Below are 24720 nucleotides of genomic sequence, written 5' to 3' on the forward strand. Positions count from 1 at the left end.
TAAATGCATGCGGGTCGGTTCTGACCCATGTGTGTAAACTTGATGTAGAATTACAAAAGCTGTGCTTGTTCATAACTTAAGAAAGGAAAAATAAAAATGATGATTTGTGCTAAACAAAAACAAGATATTTACTGCATATTTGGAAAAGTAAATGACAAAATGAATTTATTTCAAAAGTATATCATAGAAACACTCAGCCATACATGAAATAACCTGGAAAATGAATGCAGGTCGTTTTTGACCCATGTTGTGCATTAGAAGGGTAGTGATACAAAAAGGGTTTTTATTCAAAAAGTAAGAAAGGAAAAAAATAAAATAAGGATGTATGATGATCAAAAACAAGTTAATTGAGGAATACCTTGAATACTGAATGATGGAATTAATTTATTGCAAAGATATAGAAGATAAAAACTCAGCCGCGTCACTTTTGACCCATGTTTTGCATCAAATTGTTCATTTTTATCTCACCTGGACCCAGTGGGTTTATGCCATGGGCTGCTGAGGTCAGTGTAAAGAGGTCGGGTTGGTTTCCTGCAGCAGAACTTGAAAAATGTGAAATAATATCTTGAAACTTGGTATATAGTTGGTATACAGGGCGGGGGGGCGGGGATATAGATGACTCGGTCTTCTTGTTTTTTTGTTACGATCTATTCCTGACTCTGTAAATGTTAATTTCCCCACCAAGGGATGAATAAAGTTTATCTTATCTGATCTTACAACCCTCTGTGAGTAAACCAGTTTATGGAACCTTTGTAAATCAGAGCTTGAGGAAACAATTAGATCATATTTATAAGGTAAAAACGTACAAGATAATTCAGACCAGAGACGAGCTCGTGGGTGTAATGCTTTTAATTCCTCTGAAATGACTGAGGTTGGCAGCACAGTGGTGTAGTGGTTAGCGCTGTCGCTTCACAGCAAGAAGGTCCGGGTTCGAGCCCCGTGGCCAGCGAGGGCCTTTCTGTGCGGAGTTTGCATGTTGTCCGCGTGGGTTTCCTCCAGGTGCTCCGGTTTCCCCCACAGTCCAAAGACATGCAGGTTAGGTTAACTGGTGACTCTAAATTGAGCGTAGGTGTGAATGTGAGTGTGAATGGTTGTCTGTGTCTATGTGTCAGCCCTGTGATGACCTGGCGACTTGTCCAGGGTGAACCCCGCCTTTCGCCCGTAGTCAGCTGGGATAGGCTCCAGCTTGCCTGCGACCCTGTGGAACAGGATAAAGCGGCTACAGATAATGAGATGAGATGATATAAAAATAACTGTCAGCCTTTTTTCTCCATGTCTTAACAAGCGTCTATAAAAAGATCATCAGACAGGGTGAAAGTGTTTACAGGAGGACAAGCATGCATCCCAAAAATACCACACCAATCTCCAGTCTCCAGCTGTTCACATCTGGACAAGCCACTGTCTTCTCCTCCTGCTGACAACAAAGACTCAAATCTCTCTCCCTCTCTCGTTCTGTACAGTGACAGAGAATTGTGAAGACTTGGCAAGAGTCGGGCCAACGAGCTTTCTGCCAAGCACGTCCTTCACCCCCATTTCAACTCTGTTCTCAGTCTTCTTCTTCTTGTGAATGAGATTTTCTGATTTTCTGAGAGTGCAGGAGTCAGCCGGGCCGGCCCAGTGTCACTGAGCACTTTCTGGAGACTGTTTTCTGCCTCACGAATCATGAATAAATGCGATTGGAGGTGAGTTTGCATTATGATAACAATTATTCTAAATCCCAGACATAACACAAGTACTAACCTGAACCACATGATTGGGTCAGAATCAGCGCTAAATCTGAAAAACATCATGTGCCTGTGAGTCTTTCTCTGCTTTCGAGGCTTCAATGTCTCAGATGCTGTGAAGTAAAGTAGGATTCTTAAAAATGCAGAAGCTTGGGGCTCCTAACATGTTCACCCAATCATCTGGAGGTCACGAGATTGAATCCTGATGATGCCACAGCCGTCCAGGAACCCAAGAGAGTTTCTTCACAGGGAGGGACAGTGACGTGAACCAACACCATCGTTTGCATCTGTGAGGTCATGCATACAGAAGTGTGCAGATAGCATTTTTCTCCCTGTGTGTTACTGTTACACTATCACAAATGTTGTATAAGATACAGTATGGTCGGTTGGTTGGTGTCACACGCCTTGGAGGAAGCACATGATGACCTTTGCCCTCCCTGGTTCATAGCTGTGGGAATTATCCACATCTAAATTGGGGGGAAGCAACATTTAATACTTTTATCAGTTGTGGTGTTATTAGGGCCTGAGCACTGGAGGTGCGCAGTCTCCAGTGTCCACCGGAGGGCGCTGGACCAAGGAGCAAAGCCCAGTTGTTTTCCTAAGGATCCTTCTTCTTATAATTATTCTTTTTCTTCAAGACTTGGCCATTTTTGAGGTGGTTCCCAAAAAAACCACTCATGAAAACTTATGAAATTTGGAATACACATCAGTCCCGGCCACCGGTACTCAGAGATAAAGGCTTGGCCCTGGGTGTGTCTGGGGGACTCCATAGCGCCCCTAAATGTCATTGAGACGTTTGCTCAGTGTATAGTTTCACCTATCTGTGTCAAATTCGGTAGGTGTGTGCGGTGCCCCAAGACGAACAAAACTTTAATGTACGCTGTATTAGCCAGACTCAACAGGAAGTGAGTTATTTTTGGTTTTGTGCGTTTCGACACGTGTTACATTTTGACATTCTCCTCTGAGGCAGTTTGTTGGATTCGTGCCAGATTTGGTATACCGGAGGTGCTCGGGCCCTTCATCGCCACTCGCGGCTTTATTATCTCATCTCATCTCATTATCTGTAGCCGCTTTATCCTGTTCTACAGGGTCGCGGGCGAGCTGGAGCCTATCCCAGCTGACTACGGGCGAAAGGCGGGGTACACCCTGGACAAGTCGGCAGGTCATCACAGGGCTGACACATAGACACAGACAACCATTCACACTCACATTCACACCTACGCTCAATTTAGAGTCACCAGTTAACCTAACCTGCATGTCTTTGGACTGTGGGGGAAACCGGAGCACCCGGAGGAAACCCACGCGGACACGGGGAGAACATGCAAACTCCGCACAGAAAGGCCCTCGCCGCCCACGGGGCTCGAACCCGGACCTTCTTGCTGTGAGGCGACAGCGCTAACCACTACACCACCATGCCGCCCTGGCTTTATTATTATTATTAATGGCAATGGCATTAATCACGTGTCATGTTGTGTAATTGTTAGAGTCGTGAAGCTCAGACAGTCGTGATGTGGCCTCAGGGGTCGCACTGTGCTCTGATTCAGACCGACATGATGGAGCACACAGTCGAGAATCACCACAAGGCGAGTAACAGCAGCACCTCAGCCTCGCTTTTGTATTCTCGATCACACTAAATATCACCGACGCTGCTTTTAATTCTCACAGAACACTTTGGAAAATGATAAATCCATCTTTGCAGTCCATGGTTTCATATCTCCTCTCTGTCACCCCAGAAACACACACACACACACACACACACACACACCTTGTTCTGCATTATTCAACACTCCTAAATGCCAAGGAAGATCTCCTGGCTTTTACTGCTTAAAGACACAGCGTGACGCTTCCGTCTGTACCAGGTCCATCAGCCAGTCAGCGTTCCAGCACGAGATGATGAACTTCAACTCTTGCTCCAGATCCAAATTTCTCCAAAGCTGTTTCGTGACACTTGTTAAAATCGCCGTACAAATAAAATCGAGAAAAACAGATTTACCCGACAGTCGTCCGAACAGGACTTGTTGTGATTCATGTCATTGTTCAAGTTCTGTGTTACTGTTGTTTTTTAAAGTGAGGACCTTTAAAGTAAAGTGTTTTATTGTATCCAGCAGAATGTTTTTCCTCCACCTTCTCAGCGTGCTCTTTTCACTCGTTTCAGTGTTAAGTGGGAGGTTTGAGCACCCGAGTGGGAGACGTGTTAAATTCTTATATTATTATATTATGAACAGCGATGCTGTGACTTTTTAAAGCGAGTTCCTTCACAATTCAGGAAACGTTTAGCCTGAAACACAAACCCTTCAGATGCAACTCGATCTCGAAAGAAATATCTTTTCATGATTTGTATTTTTTTGCGAACGTTAAATCATAACAAAACCTGCTCTGATTAGTCGACCTTGCGAGTCCGAGATTGCGTAATGAATTTCAGGGAAGTTAACACACCATGTGTCTTTGTTTAGAGCAAATAACAGAGAACACCTTTCAACCAAAGTGTTAGCATGGCGGTACTTTCTGGATTACGTTAGCTGGCATGGATACAGGTCTCCCAGACGCGCAGCTTGTGGAACACTGAATGCTGAAGGTCAAGTTGGAAAAACAAATCCCACAATCCATGTGAATTTCCTCATAAAAACAGCATTAGCGGTGGCTTATGTCCGACTCGCTGGCAGGAGAATTGAACCCGGCTCCAGCGGCTGCGCTACCTTCACCACAAACACATGAAGGGAACAAAGCACGATGCCAGACAGCTCAAAGATGTGCAGATTTTCACATTCTCACACTACCTTGAGCTGCGATCTTGACCCTGTTCCACTTCCAGTCACTTCTGGGGAAAATTTAAACATAAGTGCACCTTATTCACGAGTCGCCAGTCGTAAAAAACTGTCCTGCAGTTTTCACTGATCAGCGTTTGGTTATAATAATAATGATCAATTTCTATGAAACTCAGAGAGTAAGGAGAATGCACGAGGACGCCCCGAAGAGTTAATCATTTATTGTGATAACTGATAACAGCTGGACAGAAGTTTACTCCTGAAACCTTTAAAAGCTTCAGAACAGGCAGCTTCTTCGAGAAAAGATCGAGAACAGAGAGCGACACGAGTACACACTCAAGATGTGCGAGTGTAAAACAATAACAATTGCCAAAGCTTGAACGGGTTTAACTTCAAACTTTTAGGACGCATTTTACCGTCCAAAGAGAAACAATGGTTAGAGAAACAGCTTTGGGATTAAAAGGTTGCTTGTTCAATTCCGTGCACAAGCAGGAATAGCTGAAATGCCCCTGAGTAAAGCACCAAACCCCCAACTGCTCCCCAGGTTGCTCGGGGTGTGTTGTATGTTGCTCTGGATAAGATAAGGTGTCTGCTAAACACCTGCACTGTCAGAACAGACACAAAATTGTTGAGAAATAATTGAAATCAATAAGTGATTTAAGCTGTAATCTGAATATAAAATTGCAATAACTCAGAGAGGCGGCACGGTGGTGTAGTGGTTAGCGCTGTCGCCTCACAGCAAGAAGGTCCGGGTTCAAGCCCCGTGGCCGGCGAGGGCCTTTCTGTGTGGAGTTTGCATGTTCTCCCCGTGTCCGCGTGGGTTTCCTCCGGGTGCTCCGGTTTCCTCCACAGTCCAAAGACATGCAGGTTAGGTTAACTGGTGACTCTAAATTGAGCGTAGGTGTGAATGTGAGTGTGAATGGTTGTCTGTGTCTATGTGTCAGCCCTGTGATGACCTGGCGACTTGTCCAGGGTGTACCCCGCCTTTCGCCCGTAGTCAGCTGGGATAGGATCCAGCTTGCCTGCGACCCTGTAGAACAGGATAAAGCGGCTACAGATAATGAGATGAGATGGGATAACTTAGAGATTTAAATGATTTAAAGCAACCAAGTTCTGCATTCATGAGTCTCCTGATATGTATTTTTCAGAAATGGATTTTCACAAAGATCAAACTTCCTGTGTAAGCGCTCTAAACTGTTTACGAATCAGTGTGTTCGTATCCTGATGACACCATTATGGCAACTTACAGCTCAATTTTACTGATTTCACATTTTTTTATACAAAGACATTATTTTTGAAATATGTACTATTTCAATATAATCACTCTGAAAGCTTGTCGGCCTTTCGAGTTCATAAAATGGGTGAAATTTAGTTCCGTCTGAAATGTGGTGATTGTGATATCTGTTTATTTCTGTAATATCTCACAAAATATCAGGCCATTCTGTGGCTGGGAAGTTATTTAATTTGAGGGGATTAAAGCAAATAATGTGCATGAAATCGCTCGCTTGGCGCAGTCAAGCAGACAGAGGAAGTCCGTGTGCGCATGCGCAGGTTTACCTTCTTCTTCTTCTTTTGGGTTTTACAGCAGCTGGCATCCACAGTGTTGCATTACTGCCATCTACAGGTTTCCCTTTGAGCGTGCACTGACAGTTCCATCATTCTGTCGCTAAACGAACAGCTGATCACACCGAGGTGCTCGCTGAGCGCCCATATTTATTAGTTTGGTCCTGCGTTTCCTTTCCTTCGTATAGAACATAACGTCTTTTCTTCTCGCTTTCTTTCCGTTACTGTAGTCGCTCTTTCACGTTTCATTCTCACACTCACGTCCTCCATTTTTCTCTCCTGTTTCAAATTTTTATCCCACAGTGCCTTGCGTGAACGGGGAAAGCCCACCACGTGATGCATGATGTAGTATCTTGAATCGGGTCATGGGGAAGCAGGAAAAAATAGCGGAGAATTTAGGGATACGTGGAGATAAATTCATTAATTGTTCTATTTTAAAAAAATGAATAAAATTGGAAGTCTGTGATTCGAATTCAGTAGCTTTTGGTCACTAAACAAAAATAATTAGGTGTCGGGAAAATTCTTTTTTATGACCTAAACCTGTAAAATCTGAAAGGCAGTACAGCTTTAAGGCTCATTTATGCTTAAAGTTAAATACGTACATGGATACAGACGGAGCCTTCCGTACTCTGTGTTCATTTTGTCTGGATTTGTGCAGGTTTCTGAAAGTTTATGAACATGAAAGAAACAGAGCAGTGGCACTGGAAATCATTGTGGGCAGCATCGCATGTAGGTGAAGTGAAGAAGAAACACGATGATGAAATTTTACAAATGGCGGAACGTTTTGATGAGAGGTGATGTGATTCAGGAAGAAATTTAAACGTCTACGATGCTGCCGCCGCTTTTGCGTCTTTCTTAACAGCTACATTATTACGATCTCCTCCACGTCACCATGTTTGTCGTTGGCAGAAACGTTTGACTCCGAGCTGCCCTCTAGTGGATGTACTGCTTCATATCCGTGCCAATGTGAAGGATGCATGGAAGTCTGTGTGCAGTGACGGTGACTTATTTTCGTACAGAAAAGGAGCATAAATGAGCTCTTGGTGAAATTTAAGTGTTGAAGTGACTAAAACCATTGAAGGAAGTCTGTAGCTCAGTGATGTGATGTGGTTCAGGACCAGCTGTGTGAGTGTGGAGTTATATAACCCCTTCGTCATAATCTCTCTGCTGGGCATCGAGCATTTTCTGGTAACATTATAATAATACAACAGATTATATTAATACACACACACACACACACACAGCAGACTGCTCCTTTAAAGCACGATGCCGAGACCGCTTCATCAGAACGCTTTGTTTTACCAGCACAGTGACAGAGTGATAAAAATACTCACACACACATCACGTCTCTCTCTTTGTCCCTCTCTCTCTCTGTCCCCGTCTCTCTCTCTGTCCCCATCCCTGTCTCTCTCTCTGTCCCCGTCCCTCTCTCTGTGGCCGTCTCTGTCTCTCTTTCTCTCTCTGTCCCCATCTCTCTCTCTCTATCCCTGTCCCTCTCTCTCTCTCTGTTGCCCTCTCTGTCCCCATCTCTCTCTCTGTCCCCGTCTCTCTCTCTGTCCCCGTCTCTCTCTCTCTGTGTCCCTGTCTCTCTCTCTCTGTCCCCGTCTCTCTCTCTCTGTCCCCATCCCTGTCTCTCTCTCTGTTGCTGTCTCTCTCTCTGTTCCTGTCCCCATGTCTCTCTCTGTCCCTGCCCCATCCCTGTCTCTATCTCTCTCTGTCCCCGTCTCTTTCTCTCTCTCTGTCGCTATCTATCTCTCTGTCCCTGTCTCTCTCTCTTTGTCCCCATTCCTGTCTCTCTCTCTCTGTCCCTGTCTCACTCTCTTTGTTACCATCTCTCTCTCTTTCTCTCTGTTGCTGTCTCTCTCTCTGTCCCTGTCCCCATGTCTCTGCCCCTCTCTCTCTCTGTGTCTCCCTGTCTCTCTCTCTCTGTTCCTGTCCCCGTGTCTGTCTCTGTCTTTCTCTGTCTCTGTCCCTGTCTCTATCCCATCTCTCTCTCTCTCTGCTGCTCTCTCTTGCCCCATCTCTCTCTCTCTCTCTTCCCCATCCCTGTCTCTCTGTCTCTCTCTCTCATGCACACACACCACGATTCGCTTATTAGAACCGATATTACACAAAGCGATCCAGTCTCATACGGTCGAAAATAAACTCACTCTCCTGTGCAGTGTAAAAAACTCCAGAATCGTAATAAACACTCAATAAATTACAGATTGTTATCGCTCTAAAGCTGTCTGAAGGTTTAAGAGAACAGAGTTGCGTACAGGAGCGTCCTCATCAGCACCTGATTTATTGTTGTAACCAAATCTGAGCAGTTTTTCTGTCTGATCATCATCTAAACATTGCGCAGAGACACCCCGACTCACACACTGAACGACAACTCACAGAAACATGACGATGCCGGTGTTCGCCATGGCGTAGGCCAATCCCAGAATCCCACTCCCCATGATGGCGTTTCCCAGGTTGAAGACCGACATCCCAAACGAAGTCTTTCCTTCAAACTGATCAGAAAATTACAAGAAAATAAAAACACACAGAAAAATCAGTCACAAATACACTCTGGACAGAGAGTTTATAAGGATGTAAGGAATAAAACACTGTGTTGTGCGGTTATGGGAAATTAATCAACGATGAGGTGATGTGATTAAGCAAAATTATTATGATCATTATTATTATCATTTTCCTTGAACAGCACGTCCAGAATGTTTTATTCCTTTCACACCGCAGCATCTCGCCAACGGTTACAATTTTGAATCGAGCAGAATCACCGAATGGATCTTAGTTTTTATCTCTTTATAGTTACATTCAAGACTGTGGAACATCTACAAAACAAGTTCATTCCTCTTCTCGTTTACGTTGCGGCACAGCAGGACTGGTTTTTCTTTCTTAACATTAATAAGATGAAAAAATAATGCAGTTTGTCATGTTACAGAGAAACCACAAAGCATAAACTCTTTACAGGGTACAGTTTTATCTCTGGCTGTTATAAAGCGTTATAAAGTGCTGACACTGGAGACTCCGACCAGAAATGTTACATTCTTTTAAGAAACATCACCTCACACAAAATCTCACCGCATGTACCGTACAGCGTCCACCGGACGAGTCCCTGTGAAAGTGCTGTTAGGAAAGAAACTATATTATATGACGAGCATCACGAGGGTGTTGATACTGTTAGTAATGTAAGACGTGCTGGTAAATACGAGCACAAAAAACCGTCGTGAAAGGTGGGTGAAATTCAGCAAAGTGAAGACAATCAGTGTCGAAAGGGATCAAGAAAAAACTCACGTCTGTGAATCGCGGCGGTTTCTTGTCATCGCTGTCAGAGAGGAACTCTGAACTCTCAGCCATGTTGGCTTCAGTGTTTCTTGTCACTCTGCTGGGACTGAAAGCACACACACACACACACACACCCCACACACACACAGCACTTAATCACCTCATCATGGACCATATTTACTAGACATTACCAGCGTGTATGAATTACATCACAACACACGATGAAGATCTGTCTCAAAATATGCAGAAAGACATTTTTCCTGGAGCTCGACTGATTTTTTATTTTGAAATATTCATGGAATTGAAAGAAAGAAAGAAAGAAAGAAATCCGTGATGCGATCAACATGATCAAATCTCACTTTTCCACCGCAGGTAAAGCCGTACTGCCTTTCAGATTTTTCACATGTAGGTCATAAAAAGAATTTTCCCGACACCCAATTATTTTTGCTTCATGACCAAAAGCTACTGAATTCCAATCACAGACTTCCAATTTTTAGTTTTTTTTAAATAGAACAATTAATGAATTTATCTCCACGTATCCCTAAATTCTCTGCTATTTTTTCCTGCTTCCCCATGACCCAATTCAAGATACTACATCATGCATCACGTGGTGGGCTTTCCCCGTTTGCGAAAGGCATTGTGGGATACAAATTTGAAAAAGGAGAGAAAAATGGAGGACGTGAGTGTAAGAATGAAACGTGAAAGAGCGACTACAGTAACGGAAAGAAAGCGAGAAAAGACGTTATGTTATATACGAAGGAAAGGAAACGCAGGACCAAACTAATAAATATGGGCGCTCAGCGAGCACCTCGGTGTGATCAGCTGTTCGTTTAGCGACAGAATGATGGAACTGTCAGTGCACGCTCAAAGGGAAACCTGTAGATGGCAGTAATGCAACACTGTGGATGCCAGCTGCTGTAAAACCCAAAAGAAGAAGAAGGTAAACCTGCGCATGCGCATACGGACTTCCTCTGTCTGCTTGACTGCGCCAAGCGAGCGATTTCATGCACATTATTTGCTTTAATCCCCTCAAATTACAACCCCGATTCCAAAAAAGTTGGGACAAAGTGCAAATTGTAAATAAAAACGGAATGCAATAATTTACAAATCTCAAAAACTGATATTGTATTCACAATAGAACATAGACAACATATCAAATGTCGAAAGTGAGACATTTTGAAATTTCATGCCAAATATTGGCTCATTTGAAATTTCATGACACCAACACATCTCAAAAAAGTTGGGACAGGGGCAATAAGAGGCTGGAAAAGTTAAAGGTACAAAAAAGGAACAGCTGGAGGACCAAATTGCAACTCATTAGGTCAATTGGCAATAGGTCATTAACATGACTGGGTATAAAAAGAGCATCTTGGAGTGGCAGCGGCTCTCAGAAGTAAAGATGGGAAGAGGATCACCAATCCCCCTAATTCTGCGCCGACAAATAGTGGAGCAATATCAGAAAGGAGTTCGACAGTGTAAAATTGCAAAGAGTTTGAACATATCATCATCTACAGTGCATAATATCATCAAAAGATTCAGAGAATCTGGAAGAATCTCTGTGCGTAAGGGTCAAGGCTGGAAAACCATACTGGGTGCCCGTGATCTTCGGGCCCTTAGATGGCACTGCATCACATACAGGCATGCTTCTGTATTGGAAATCACAAAATGGGCTCAGGAATATTTCCAGAGAACATTATCTGTGAACACAATTCACCGTGCCATCCGCCGTCGCCAGCTAAAACTCTATAGTTCAAAGAAGAAGCCGTATCTAAACATGATCCAGAAGCGCAGACGTCTTCTCTGGGCCAAGGCTCGTTTAAAATGGACTGTGGCAAAGTGGAAAACTGTTCTGTGGTCAGACGAATCAAAATGTGAAGTTCTTTATGGAAATCAGGGACGCCGTGTCATTCGGACTAAAGAGGAGAAGGACGACCCAAGTTGTTATCAGCACTCAGTTCAGAAGCCTGCATCTCTGATGGTATGGGGTTGCATTAGTGCGTGTGGCATGGGCAGCTTACACATCTGGAAAGACACCATCAATGCTGAAAGGTATATCCAGGTTCTAGAGCAACATATGCTCCCATCCAGACGACGTCTCTTTCAGGGAAGACCTTGCATTTTCCAACATGACAATGCCAAACCACATACTGCATCAATTACAGCATCATGGCTGCGTAGAAGAAGGGTCCGGGTACTGAACTGGCCAGCCTGCAGTCCAGATCTTTCACCCATAGAAAACATTTGGCGCATCATAAAACGGAAGATACGACAAAAAAGACCTAAGACAGTTGAGCAACTAGAATCCTACATTAGACAAGAATGGGTTAACATTCCTATCCCTAAACTTGAGCAACTTGTCTCCTCAGTCCCCAGACGTTTACAGACTGTTGTAAAGAGAAAAGGGGATGTCTCACAGTGGGAAACATGGCCTTGTCCCAACTTTTTTGAGATGTGTTGTTGTCATGAAATTTAAAATCACCTAATTTTTCTCTTTAAATGATACATTTTCTCAGTTTAAACATTTGATATGTCATCTATGTTCTATTCTGAATAAAATATGGAATTTTCAAACTTCCACATCATTGCATTCCGTTTTTATTTACAATTTGTACTTTGTCCCAACTTTTTTGGAATCAGGGTTGTAAATAACGTCCCAGACACAGAATGGCCTGATATTTTGTGAGATATTACAGAAACAAACATACAAATCACAGTGACCACATTTCAGAGGGAACTAAATTTCACCGATTTTATGACATCGAAAGGCCATCTCGCTTTAAGTTATTAAAAAATGCATGATCTCCATCTTCTGTTCCACGAGCTTTATATCTGTCTCCTCACTTGATTTTCCCACAGATATGTCATCTAACCATGAACATTTCAGCTCTCTGTGAGAAATTAACAACCATATCGCAGAAGCCATGTTGAACTCGAACTAACTGGTGTTCTATCAGATATCCATCTTCTAAGTTATCAAAATTATCATGATTTATCAAATTTGGGATCAGCGGCGAAATTCTGCATTAAAATGCGAGTCTCGGGAGCACTTCCTCGAATGAGACAGATCACACATCAACACCATGTTCATGTTTACAAGCTGAATGAAGTGAAGAAGTAGCTTTTGGCTGAAGAAACGACACACCACACAACAGGAAGAGAACAAAAACAAAGCTCATCTCCTCAGTGGGTACGTACCTGGAATTTTCTGTACAATTAGGAACGAGTTCCCTACAAGGCGAAGATTCAGCATCCATGTTAGCATAGAAAAGGAACAAAAGCACACAAAAACACACACACACATATGCAGAGAAACCCTTAGCCAAGAAAACAACACCTTACGTTTTTCTAGAACGTGAAAATCCACCGTGTGTGTGTGTGTGTGAGAAACACGTGCTGTTTTTTTGTCTTCTCCAGTCTGTGTAAACCTGTGCATGCTGGGACGGGGCCAAGGGTTAGGAGCAGTGTTTGGACAAGGACTCATGTGTAGCAATTGTACAGTACATACACACTTGTCCTGCGCACACACACACACACACACACACACACACACACAGATACATCTACAAACCCTGACGCGCATGCACGTTTTCACGCATCAACAACAGGCATGACATGACACTTGTGCTTCGTGAGCGATTTTTCTCCGATCCGTGAGGTACGATATCTGTAAGATGCGTATTGGGCTTCACCTCGTTCAGACGTCACGGCTGCAGACAGAACGGCCGGCTGTAAGACACCGCAAACACACAGTTTCGGGTTCACACTCTTCCAGGAAACGACACGTCACCCTGAAAGTGTTAGAACACCGTCACAGGTGCCAACTTTTCTACTTCCTGTTTTGTCGCATCTCATCTCATTATCTGTAGCCGCTTTATCCTATTCTACAGGGTCGCAGGCGAGCTGGATCCTATCCCAGCTGACTACGGGCGAAAGGCGGGGTACACCCTGGACAAGTCGCCAGGTCATCACAGGGCTGACACATAGACACAGACAACCATTCACACTCACATTCACACCTACGCTCAATTTAGAGTCACCAGTTAACCTAACCTGCATGTCTTTGGACTGTGGGGGAAACCGGAGCACCCGGAGGAAACCCACGCGGACATGGGGAGAACATGCAAACTCCGCACAGAAAGGCCCTCGCCGGCCACGGGGCTCGAACCCGGACCTTCTTGCTGTGAGGCGACAGTGCTAACCACTACACCACCGTGCCGCCCTTCCTGTTTTGTATATATGTATAAATAAAACATCTAAAAGTTCTTTGTTACGCCAACTTGTTAAAAAAAAAAGGGTTTTGTCATGAAGTCCTGCAGGTGAACTAAACACAACTCCAGGAGCGAATTAGTAAACCGGATTACTGAAATGAACACAAATTGGTGTGAAACATACACTATGTTGCCAAAAGTATTTGCTCACCCATCCAAATTATCGGAATCAGGTGTTCCAATCACTTCCATGGCCACAGGTGTATAAAATCAAGCACCTAGGCATGCAGACTGTTTTTACAGTTTGGAGCTGGCCCCTTCCTCTTCCAACATGACTGTGCACCAGTGCACAAAGCAAGGTCCATAAAGACATGGATGACAGAGTCTGGTGTGGATGAACTTGACTGGCCTGCACAGAGTCCTGACCTCAACCCGATAGAACACCTTTGGGATGAATTAGAGCGGAGTCTGAGAGCCAGGCCTTCTCGTCCAACATCAGTGTCTGACCTCACAAACGCGCTTCTGGAAGAATGGTCAAAAATCCCCATAAACACACTCCTAAACCTTGTGGACAGCCTTCCCAGAAGACTTGAAGCTGTTCTAGCTGCAAAGGGTGGACCGACGTCATATTGAACCCTATGGATTAGGAATGGGATGTCACTTAAGCTCATATGTGAGTCAAGGCAGGTGAGCAAATACTTTTGGCAATATAGTGTATCTGAAACTCTGAGGAACTCTGATGTGCTAAATTGGACGTCGAAGCCTGTAGGATTCTGATATCACAGACTCACAAGAGGCTCACGTGGCTAATAAAGGAATATTAAATATTTTATATGCCGTGTATACTGGAAAAGAAGAGTAGTGAAAACAGGACACAAAACTTCCTCTGTCTACACACACACACACACGGACACGGACACGATCGCGTTCACTCACTGAGCCGTGCCGTCTGATTGGGATTTGGTCGAGGTAGGCATGGCGGTCGTCTCGGCTCCTCCTTCGTGCCCTTTCCCGTTAGGGAGTGCGTTCGTCTCAGCCGGCGCCAGATCCATGACTTGCAGGATGGCGATTTATTCCAGATGATCTTCAGCAGAGATTCCCTCGAGGATTCCCAGCTCCTCTGAGATCCCTGTAGGGAAAAGTGCAGAGACATGATGAAAAAAAAAAACACCCAACTCTGAGACGAGCGGTTTCAGATAATGGCCTCGAGGAAACCTGTCACCGAGTGTCACCGAGTGTGAGAGCGCAGACCCGAACGTTTGGATATGACAGTCCTTTATTTTGTGCCTCAGGAGCTTTAGATCAGTCTAAATCAGGGATTAGAAACGTTACATCAGATGATGTTAATGATGTCCTGTATTTTTTCCCTTCCAGTGTGATTTCTCCTGTTCCTCACTTCCTGCGTTAAGAAAGTGTGACATCAGACAGTCACTATACATTTCAAAGATGGAGAGATGGCAGAGAAAGAAATTTTTCTTTTTAAACACAGTATTTGGTTGAATTTATAGCATCAGCAGAGTTAGATCAGGTATCAAGAAAGGCATTAAAACAGGAGGTGTGGAACGCTGAAACATAAAAACATCAACTCCACTCAGAGTCCGTTCCGCCACCATGTGATGCAGCAGGAGCAGCAGTTCAAGAAGATGCTACGTCTCAGAGGAAGCATGAGATATCACGATGTAGCTGACGCATGATGAGGAGGCTGAACTTGTTCGCAGGCCAAATTAGGAAGAAAATATGAGAAGAAATGAAGACATAAAGTGGTATTTGACCCTCAGATCCTGAGTAGCCAGAGCTCCAGAGAAAAAAAAAAAAAACAGACAGACATCGCTAGCTTCCTTAACGTCATCAATGTTTGAGTCCATAAAAGGGTTAAAAAACAGACTGAAGTGCAGCGACGTTATCCAGTGACAACAGTTTTATTTCATCAAAGATCAAAGGCTGGAAAATCATCGAGATATATATTTTTATTTCGTTACTCTGCCTGATTTTAGAGTTCAGCCAAGAGAAAAAAGGAATTTACTTTTTTTGCAGCAGCCTGTCTTTAAAAATGGATCTTACGACAAAATGATTGAACTGGCCATAGTTACTGTAAATCCACCAATCTGCAGAGTAAGATCTGTCTCTTGCTGCTCGGTGCGGAAGAACCTGCTCACCCTGAGCCGGAGTAAATGACTGCATGCTATTGCATGTTAAAGAAGTTTAACCCTGATCTCAAATCTCTAAGCCGTGGATTTGAAAGCCTGGTTGTTTTTCTTCCTGGCTGGGTTTTTTTTTCTTGTTTCCTGTATCTCGGACCCCTGCGGATGTCTAAGGAGGAACCTGTTGGAGGTCCGAGCGCCCGTGAAAGACTCTGTCTGTGAAAGTGACGTGCGTTTCCTCTTAATCCCCCCACCGTCTAAAGCCTCGGTACTCTTGACCTCCAGTCAGAAGTGCCAGAGCTCCGTATTCCCACCAGCGTAAACAGAGAAGGCGTGCTGAGGAGAACCAGCCAGGACCAGCTCAGATCCAGTTCGAACCCGTTTCTTTTCTTTAATCAGGGAAAAGCTGAACATAACAGGCGTGCTCTCTCTCCATGCTCAGAGCGATTAGTTGGCATGGACGAGTGGCCCTCGACAAGCTCCCCACTTCCCTCATGCCGTCCCCTCAAAGCTCCCCTCTCTTCTGCCTTCCTTTCTCTCATCACGATTTGACTCTGTTTATGTCCGAGTTCTGCCCTCTCCATCCTAGGTGAATGTGTAGGAGGTCTGCACAGCGCTCTGGTCTCAGCAGGTCGCTCCATGCGATCCGGCTCTCATTAGGCGTCGTGCCGCTCCGGCTAAAGCCGGGCAACGTGGTTAGCCAGCAAAGCGAGATGCACACAATGCTGCATGTTGTGCAGTTTCCTGGGAACAGCCCGAGCGAACAGTGGGCTGATTGTGCCAGGCATCGCTGCAGCTCCGAGGCCTCTTCAGCTACAGGGGCACTCCAAGGGCTGAAAAGGTAATTCATCACAGACCTAATTGTAAAGACTGCAAAAACCATAAAAATCAGGTAGCGACTGTCACGTTTTTGGACGGCGCTGGGACGAGACGCACGCGCTGCCAGAACTCATGCTGTTCTTCATCCACCCGATGAATTTCTCAGTGAATTTCTCAATGAGATCAAGTCCAGACAGCCAATGAGGTCATGGCTGGAGCACTGAGACGGTGCTTGTCATCAACCGATGCTTCAGTCAGCATGACGTCCATCAGCTGGGTGTGAAAAAAAAAAAAACAACATTCTCTGGAAGCTTTTTCCGATTTGGCAGGAAATGGTTGAACTGTTTTAACGATAAAAACACCCAGGCAGGAATGCTGGGGAAGAATGACATGGTATTTTTCGAATATTAACTCGAGCTTAGGTTATTAATGAAAAGTCAGTGCTGAACCGTTACTGTTAGAGCTGGGACTTGAGCTCAGCCCAAACTTAGCCAGACACCAAAAAAGCGACAGGGTAAAGGATTTTGTAAGGGATTAGCGTCAGGCTGCCAGGTCGCTCCGTTGTGTGTCGCTGTTGATTTTAAAAGTAACTCAGTAAATTCCACAGGGAAATGAATCCTTAAGTCTGAGTGAAAAATACTGTAGCGAGCGTGCAGCGTGGAAGAAGAGTCTGGAAACAGAAATCTTAGTTTCTCGGTCGTTAGCCTGTAGCTCTCGATAGATAGCACTGACTGCTTTATTAGCATTCGCTAACACTACTGATGAACGCTACACCGGCTGGAAGGTGACTTCACTGCTGCGCTGACTCGCAGTTAAGCTCACGTTGGACTTTGAGAAGGACGAGGGCGATAAATTTTTGGTCCCTCCCACTATAAATCAAAATCTGATTGGTTAATGAATTCATCTGCCACTTCCTACATAAACATACACTGCCATGGCCTTCTGTCCCGGCAATGAAGTCCGAACCAATGAGTGAGCAGCTCTAAACTCTTCTCAGCCGAGAGACAACAAGCAACACAATCTCATTGGAGAACTCGATTTTAATGTGTTCAGGACAGGAACCCTTTCATTTCTGAAGATAGAAAATGAGGCCGAATTAGAATCAGAAGAGAATAATTATCATGAAATTATGAAAGAAATTAAATATAACATTTGAAATGCTGATACGTTTGGGCTTCTCTGAAGCCCTTGAAGGCCCTGACGCTTCCCCTCTGATCAAACTATGCCAGATGACGGTGTCAGATCATCATGATCAATTAGATAGAAATACACACGTCTGGAAACACCAGCAATTCTGATTCAAAATTTAAAAAAGAATTCAGGCAAACTAATCGACTCGTCTCTTTTGCGTCCCGCGTGCTTTTCTCCGAGACGTCACAAGCACCGTGATTTCTTTTTCAAACATTCTTTATGCTCTTTTGAGGCTTTAGAATTTATAACAAATTGTAATCATTCTTTACACAATAATAAACTTTGAGTTTGACCACAGCTTTAAGGGACTTTTTTTTTAAATCAGTGTTAAAAACAGATCAAGAAACTCACAGGTTTTACTTTGAAATGCGTCGTTCCTGCTTTGCAACTGGATTTTATTTGCAAACTGAAACGGGATGTATCATGATACATACTGTGCATCGCAGAAATGTCTTCTAATATCATGATACGATATTTTTGTCAATATCGCCCAATACGTATTTATCACATGAGATAATGAATACGGGATATTGATTGTAGCGCGCTACGGATTCACAAAAATTGAACAAAAACACAAGTTTTCTGTAAAGAGAAATGTGTTTCTGTAACATTTCTGGAAGGAGCTGTGTTTTCTGTTCCAGCATTAACTTCGAGAACTGGATTGTTTTTCATGTTCTGCGTTGTTACATGTAACGACAAATAGATAAAAAGTGTCCTGAATTGGTTTTTAATAAATAATTAATTGATTAAAAATGGAATCAACAGCAAGCTGCTGCGGTATAAAAGGAATAAAACACTCCGTGTCATGCTTTTATAGTCAAATAATTAACTTCAGGTTGTGAACAGAAACTCGTCTGCTTCGTCACACCACACCATCTTTGATTATTTTCCTATCACAGCACCACACGGAGTGTTTTACTCCTGTCACTACAGCTGCTTTGACATGTAGATAAACACACACACACACACACACACACACACACACACACACACACGTTCTCACACTGATGTCAGCACCTGGATCCCAGCGTACACCTGGTCGGATCCGGGGACGAGCGGTCCGTCAGAGCTTCACTCCTGGACAGAAAACTAACTCAGCTCGTAATCACACTGTGGGCGTCGATTAAAAACAGTCTCAGAATGACCGGCGATTCGGACAGGTGTGACCGACACCAACGCTGTGCTCGGGCGGGACATGGAAAGAAAACGAAGACATGAGAGACAGATCCGGGTCGTGGAGGAGACATTTTAGAAACAATGTGCGAAATAAAAGAATATATTTCAATTTGTGATTTAAATTTCATTGTGTAATTTTAATTTGCCATTGAACTGAAAGCACTTTCTATTTTCTGGTGGTTGAAATTTAATTTGATGCTGTACTTCATTATTTAAAATTATTCTGTCCATGTTCACTGGATATGAGCAATCACGTGCTCTGATTGGCTACTCTACTCCTAGGATATCAGCTCATATACTGTGAGTAGAGAAAAACAAAATGGCGGAGCGTGTTGCTGAACCAACCGAGGATGAAATTAAAAACTCTACTCAAAAACAAAACGCCAAAAATAAAAAAAAAAGCAGCAAAACATGGAATGAAAGGATTTGAAAAATTATTTTTCAAGAATTATTATTATTATTATTATTATTACATTTTTTTCACAAACTGCTCCTGTCATTTCGCCGGTTTGTTTACATTCTAAGCGGAAATGATTTTGTCGGACATTTTGTATAAAGTTTTTATTTATCGAATTTGCAAAAAATAAAAATAAAAATGCTCCGTTTCTCAAAATCCAGTGAATGTGGATAGAATAAAACAGTTATTCCACTCAATCTCGTCATACATGGATTATAGACAACTCGGTGCTACGCGCCTCGTCGGCTCTCAGCTCGTGTACGACTCGATTTCGTGGAATAACTGTTAAATACTTGCACGTTTATTTTTGGACTTAGATTTTTGCTTCACCTTTTATTTTATCCTGTGTATTCTATTACATAATTATTTAATAAATGATTTAACTTTACTCCATAATTATACAGCATTTCGAACTGCGACGTGTAATCACACTGCTCCAGAAATTAAGTTTATTATTTTTTTCGCGGTCTGCTTTCCATCAAATCCTGCGCTCTGATTGGCTGGCAACCCCGGTTACGGACCCCGGTTACGGACCTCTGGCGACTCGCTCATTCACAACAACAACAAACATAGGAGAATTATTTTGTCAACATTTATCTTTTTTTATAAGATTTATTTCTAAGATTATCAAAAATCTTATAAATTTTTGCCAGCATTTCTCAGGAGAATAGCATTAATTTTACAGCATGGATAGCGATAACGGCAGTCTTCACAGCAAAAGCGAGTTTTACTACCCTGAGGAAGAAGAAATAAAAGAAAACATTTCAGGAGAAAGCTAAAAACCTCTAACTTGCTAACGCAGAGCAAAAACATGGCTGAATCCTGAATGACTCCTATTTGTATAAATAGGGGACTACATAGGCGGCAAAATGTAGTTTTTTTTCCTGCCATGGAAGTGCACTTGTATACCGAGGAGGAAGCAATTTCCATTACAGCCGTGAATGAGGATTCAAAAATGGCGGTTCGGCTCGGTTTCCCCTTTCGGGCGCTCTCGTTTTCTGTTAGAATTTGGTAAAGAAAAAAATAAATATATTATTTACCAGCTTAAGGTCGGTCTGTATGGTGAAATACCGTGACCTCGGCCTTGAATACTGACCTCGGCCCAGAGGGCCTCGCTCAGTACTTTCAAGACCTCGGTCACGGTATTACATGATACCGACCTCCCAGCTGGTAAATAACACACACACACACACACACACACACACACACACACATATATATATATATATATATATATATATATATATATATATATATATATAAAATGATTTTTTAAATTTTATTTATTTATTTTTGGGCCTGTGTGTTCAAAAGCCTTTCTCAGAATCACCAAATATCAAATCTCAGTCATTTAGTCATCTGTAACAGCACTGAGCATGCACACACACACACACACACACACACACACACACACACACACAGAGGAAGAGAAAGTGTTCGACAGTCAGAGATACAAATCGACCGTGAGATGTGAATTCAGCTGCAGCTGGAGGTCACTGAGATACAGCAGTGCCCTTTTTATCACGCAGATGTGTGTGTGTGTGTGTGTGTGTGTGTGTGATGGAATCACATTCAAATCGTCCTCACAGCACTAATTAAACTCTTTCCTGTCTCTCCTTCTGTGCCGTGTGTGTGTGTGTATGAGACATCTCCTCTCCTCTCCTCTCCTCTCCTCTCATCCCTTTCCGTTCCCTTTTCCTCGCTTGTCTTCTTTCTTTCTGTTAGTTTTGCACACACACACATTCAGGTCACCTTCTCAGCTCAGCTCCAGTCGTAAACACCGCCCTCCAATCTCTCTCCACATCCTCACTCTTATCTGAGCAGCGGACAGGTTTGAGACTCAGCCGTGTGGGAGTAAAACCTCCACAGTGTGACATTATAAAAGACCAGAGACATGCACAGGGATGGAACATGACCCCACACGGACGGTATCCATGTCCCTAAGTGTAGCCTTCATGTTTTTTTTCCAGGAGCCCCACCTACTAGCTTTTTTGGAGAATTTGTCTCATTTATTTTGGTCAAATTACTGACGATATGATTCTATAAACTGGAAAAAACATCAAATGAAATAAGATCACATGAATAAAGTCGTATGATCGAGCAGAAGGAGGCCGAGCGGCAAAGCAGTGAACAGGAAGAATATATTCGACGTTATCATTTTACAAATCACATCTCGGACGTCCCTCGTGGAATCATGAACATTTACTGCAGAGCAAACAAACAAACAGCGTGTTACAGTTTTTTACTTGTTTTCACACTGGTCTTAAAACCGTGTCTGTGCTTCAAAGCTATTTTGAACAGAGTCTCTAAATGTCTGCAAAAATTGTTGTAATTGTACAGAATTTTGGAAGAAGTCGTCACTGAATGCATTTTATATAAAAGCAATGTAAAAGTATTTTCACTTTAACTCATGCAGTCTGCAGATCCGGTGAAAGTGTTCGGTGTTTTGGAAACGTGAACACGGTCTTGAGACAAGTGTGAAAAAAAAAAACCTGTAAATCAGTGTTGAATATAATAATAATTATTATTCAAATTATTTGTCGTGTTCGATTTGAGTTCTTTTGTTTTTTGAGTAAAAATTTCAACCGGTTTCTCTTTCACCCAAAAAGAGTGTTGTTTTATTTTGTTTATTTTAGGATGAATTTTTTTCCATGGCGTCCCCCAATAAATATAGCGAGCTGATGTTACGCGCTTATGTTTTGATAATTTAGTCGGGCACACTGTACACTGATAGATTTTATTTCTCAAAAAAAAAAAAGTCCATTTGTTTGTCAGAAAACTCATCTCATCTCATTATCTGTAGCCGCTTTATCCTGTTCTACAGGGTCGCAGGCGAGCTGGAGCCTATCCCAACTGACTACGGGCGAAAGGCGGGGTACACCCTGGACAAGTCGCCAGGTCATCACAGGGCTGACACATAGACACAGACAACCATTCACACTCACATTCACACCTACGCTCAATTTAGAGTCACCAGTTAACCTAACCTGCATGTCTTTGGACTGTGGGGGAAACCGGAGCACCCGGAGGAAACCCACGCGGACACGGGGAGAACATGCAAACTCCACACAGAAAGGCCCTCGCCGGCCACGGGGCTCAAACCCAGACCTTCTTGCTGTGAGGCGACAGCGCTAACCACTACACCACCGTGCCGCCCGCTTGGCAGAAAACTTTCATCAATATTTCACTCAGTTGTGGTGAAGATGAAGCTCGAAATCTGTGCAATTTATCTTTTCAGACATGAGATGAATATTTCAGAAAAAAAAAAAATCCGTGGGTCTGATGGGCACAACAAAGCATTGAGGAGAGAGCAGAGCAACACGAAGTGGACAAAAACTAAACTACACTTCACCAGCAGGGTTATTTAGGGTCACTTTTTCGAAGCAGTACAAACATACTGGGGAAAAAAATAAAAAATAAAAAATGAAACCGTCAGTGACGGCGTAGCTACTCCGGCTCTGTTGAGTCCAGAAGGAACGCTCTAAAGTGGGCCACCTTCCTTGTGCAATAAATGTTGTAAGCTATATACAAGCTATATATAGAAGTGATATCCACCCTAGGAATACCGACCTATTTACCAGAAAGAATCCAAAACGGCGAGGAATTGACCGAGAAGAAGCAACTTCTGTTGAACTTTAAAGCTTAATTAGTCCATAACTTCGTTAATAATTGTAATGAAGCAAATCTGGGTAGAAGTTCTATGCACCCCAGGTTCCCCGACCTTCATACCAGAAAGAATCAAAATTGGTAAAGTATTGAGGGAGAAGAAGCAATTTGTGTGGAAACTGCTCGTTAGGGATTGATTAATTACTCCATATCTTCATTATTAACTGCGATTATGCAAATTAGAATAGAAGTTATATGCAGAATTTAGAAGCATGGAAGCATGTGAACATGAACATAAAAATCGCATATGAAAGGCGGATCATGTGCACAAATCACATGTGAGAAGAAAGAAATTGTATGAAAAGTCATGAAAAAAAGAAAAGTCTCAGAAATCGTGTACATTTCATATGTATCATTGTGATTATTCACATGTGATGTCCATGTAACTTCCTGTAAGGGTGAGAGAATAAAAAACGAAAGCTAGAATAAAGAATTCAAAGGAATTACAAAGTGACAGAAAATCTGGTGAACCTATCTTCCTGCCAAAAAGAATAAAAATCAGAGAAGAAGCAATTTTCGTGAAATGTAGACGACGTCGGACAGACAACGGACAACACATGATGGTAATAAACTCATCACCTGTTGGCCAGATGAGCTCATAACCAACACCAAAACATAAAATATTCAGTCCAGGCAGAGAGAACACACAGCGGTGAATTGCCACTCCGCAGAGATTTATAATCCGGATTAATCCGCCTCCTGTTTGTTACGGCTCCTTAAAACGATCTCACACCTGACTGGGTTCAGTCCGATTGGGCCAGGTGTGTGATCAGCGGCATATTTCTGTCTGCATACTGTACATGTGTGTGTGTGTGTGTGTGTGTGTGTGTGTGTGTATTTATTGTTCTTTTGTTTGTGCAAATCTTCTCTCCCACAGTGTGAAGCATGAAATCTTTAGTCACAAGTTTGGAATTTACAAGCTGTGATCACATGCCAGAGATTTACGCTCAGTCTTCTGGATTTTTCTGATCCAGGTCGAGGACTTTACTTAACTTTAATAAGCGTCCAATCAGAGTTTGTTTGTTTTTTTCCCCCTCCAGGCTCAGAAGGAGTTCAAAGTGGTAGACTGGAATATAACTGAGAACCCTCACCGCTGAGGTGAAGAAACTCACACATCCCAAAACCTTCTTCCGGCGTTCATCTAAACCCGTTTCACGCTTCGCTGAGACTCTGAACATCCTTTACGGTTCACGCTACTCCCTTTCACTGCACTGTGACGCGTTACCCATTTTAAATCTGCTTCACCTCAATAATTATATTGGTTATTTATTTGGTTTACGGGTACATGAGGGGTGTGCAACATGACTAAAACATCATCTCTCACTAGATTTACCAAAAAAAAAAAAAAATCATAAGAGTGAGCATTCATGGCACAGGTGACGTACATTTAGTCATAGCAACGTCATAAAAAAGCTTTAAAAAAAAAACCAAAATGTTGGATAAATGGTGAAAAAACGCCTCATGAGCACAGCATGTGCTAAATCTTCCAGTAACGCAGCTCAGCCACTGCAGCGCATCAGCTACCATAGACACATAATAACTCCTCCTGCTTTTATAGGGCGCCATTACTTTGTATATTTTTATGAAAAACACTTTTCAGTGCTTGTGCACATCCATACATTCGTTCTGCCTGTTTCAGAAAACATGATCGTCAGTGAGCTGTTCAGACTCGGCTCCTCTTTCTACATCACAAGGGGCGCTCATTCGAATAATCCCGCCCCCCTCGTCTGAGTCTCTCCA

General features: G+C 43.0%; 1 protein-coding gene across 1 annotated transcript in view; it reads right to left on the reverse strand.

Annotated features, from left to right (window-relative positions):
* slc38a3a (solute carrier family 38 member 3a) overlaps window positions 1-24720 on the reverse strand; it is a 90436-nt gene that overhangs the window by 51179 nt on the left and 14537 nt on the right. Inside the window, exons 2-4 of the mRNA XM_060911011.1 lie at window positions 14467-14659; window positions 9332-9428; window positions 8432-8547 (exon numbers count right to left, since the gene is read on the reverse strand). Of these exons, the coding sequence (XP_060766994.1) occupies window positions 8432-8547; window positions 9332-9428; window positions 14467-14582 (329 nt within the window). The 5' untranslated portion in view covers window positions 14583-14659. The remainder of the gene's footprint in view (window positions 1-8431; window positions 8548-9331; window positions 9429-14466; window positions 14660-24720) is intronic.

This window comes from Neoarius graeffei, chromosome 26, assembly GCF_027579695.1.
Source record: "Neoarius graeffei isolate fNeoGra1 chromosome 26, fNeoGra1.pri, whole genome shotgun sequence".
NCBI classification, from domain to species: Eukaryota; Metazoa; Chordata; class Actinopteri; order Siluriformes; family Ariidae; genus Neoarius; species Neoarius graeffei.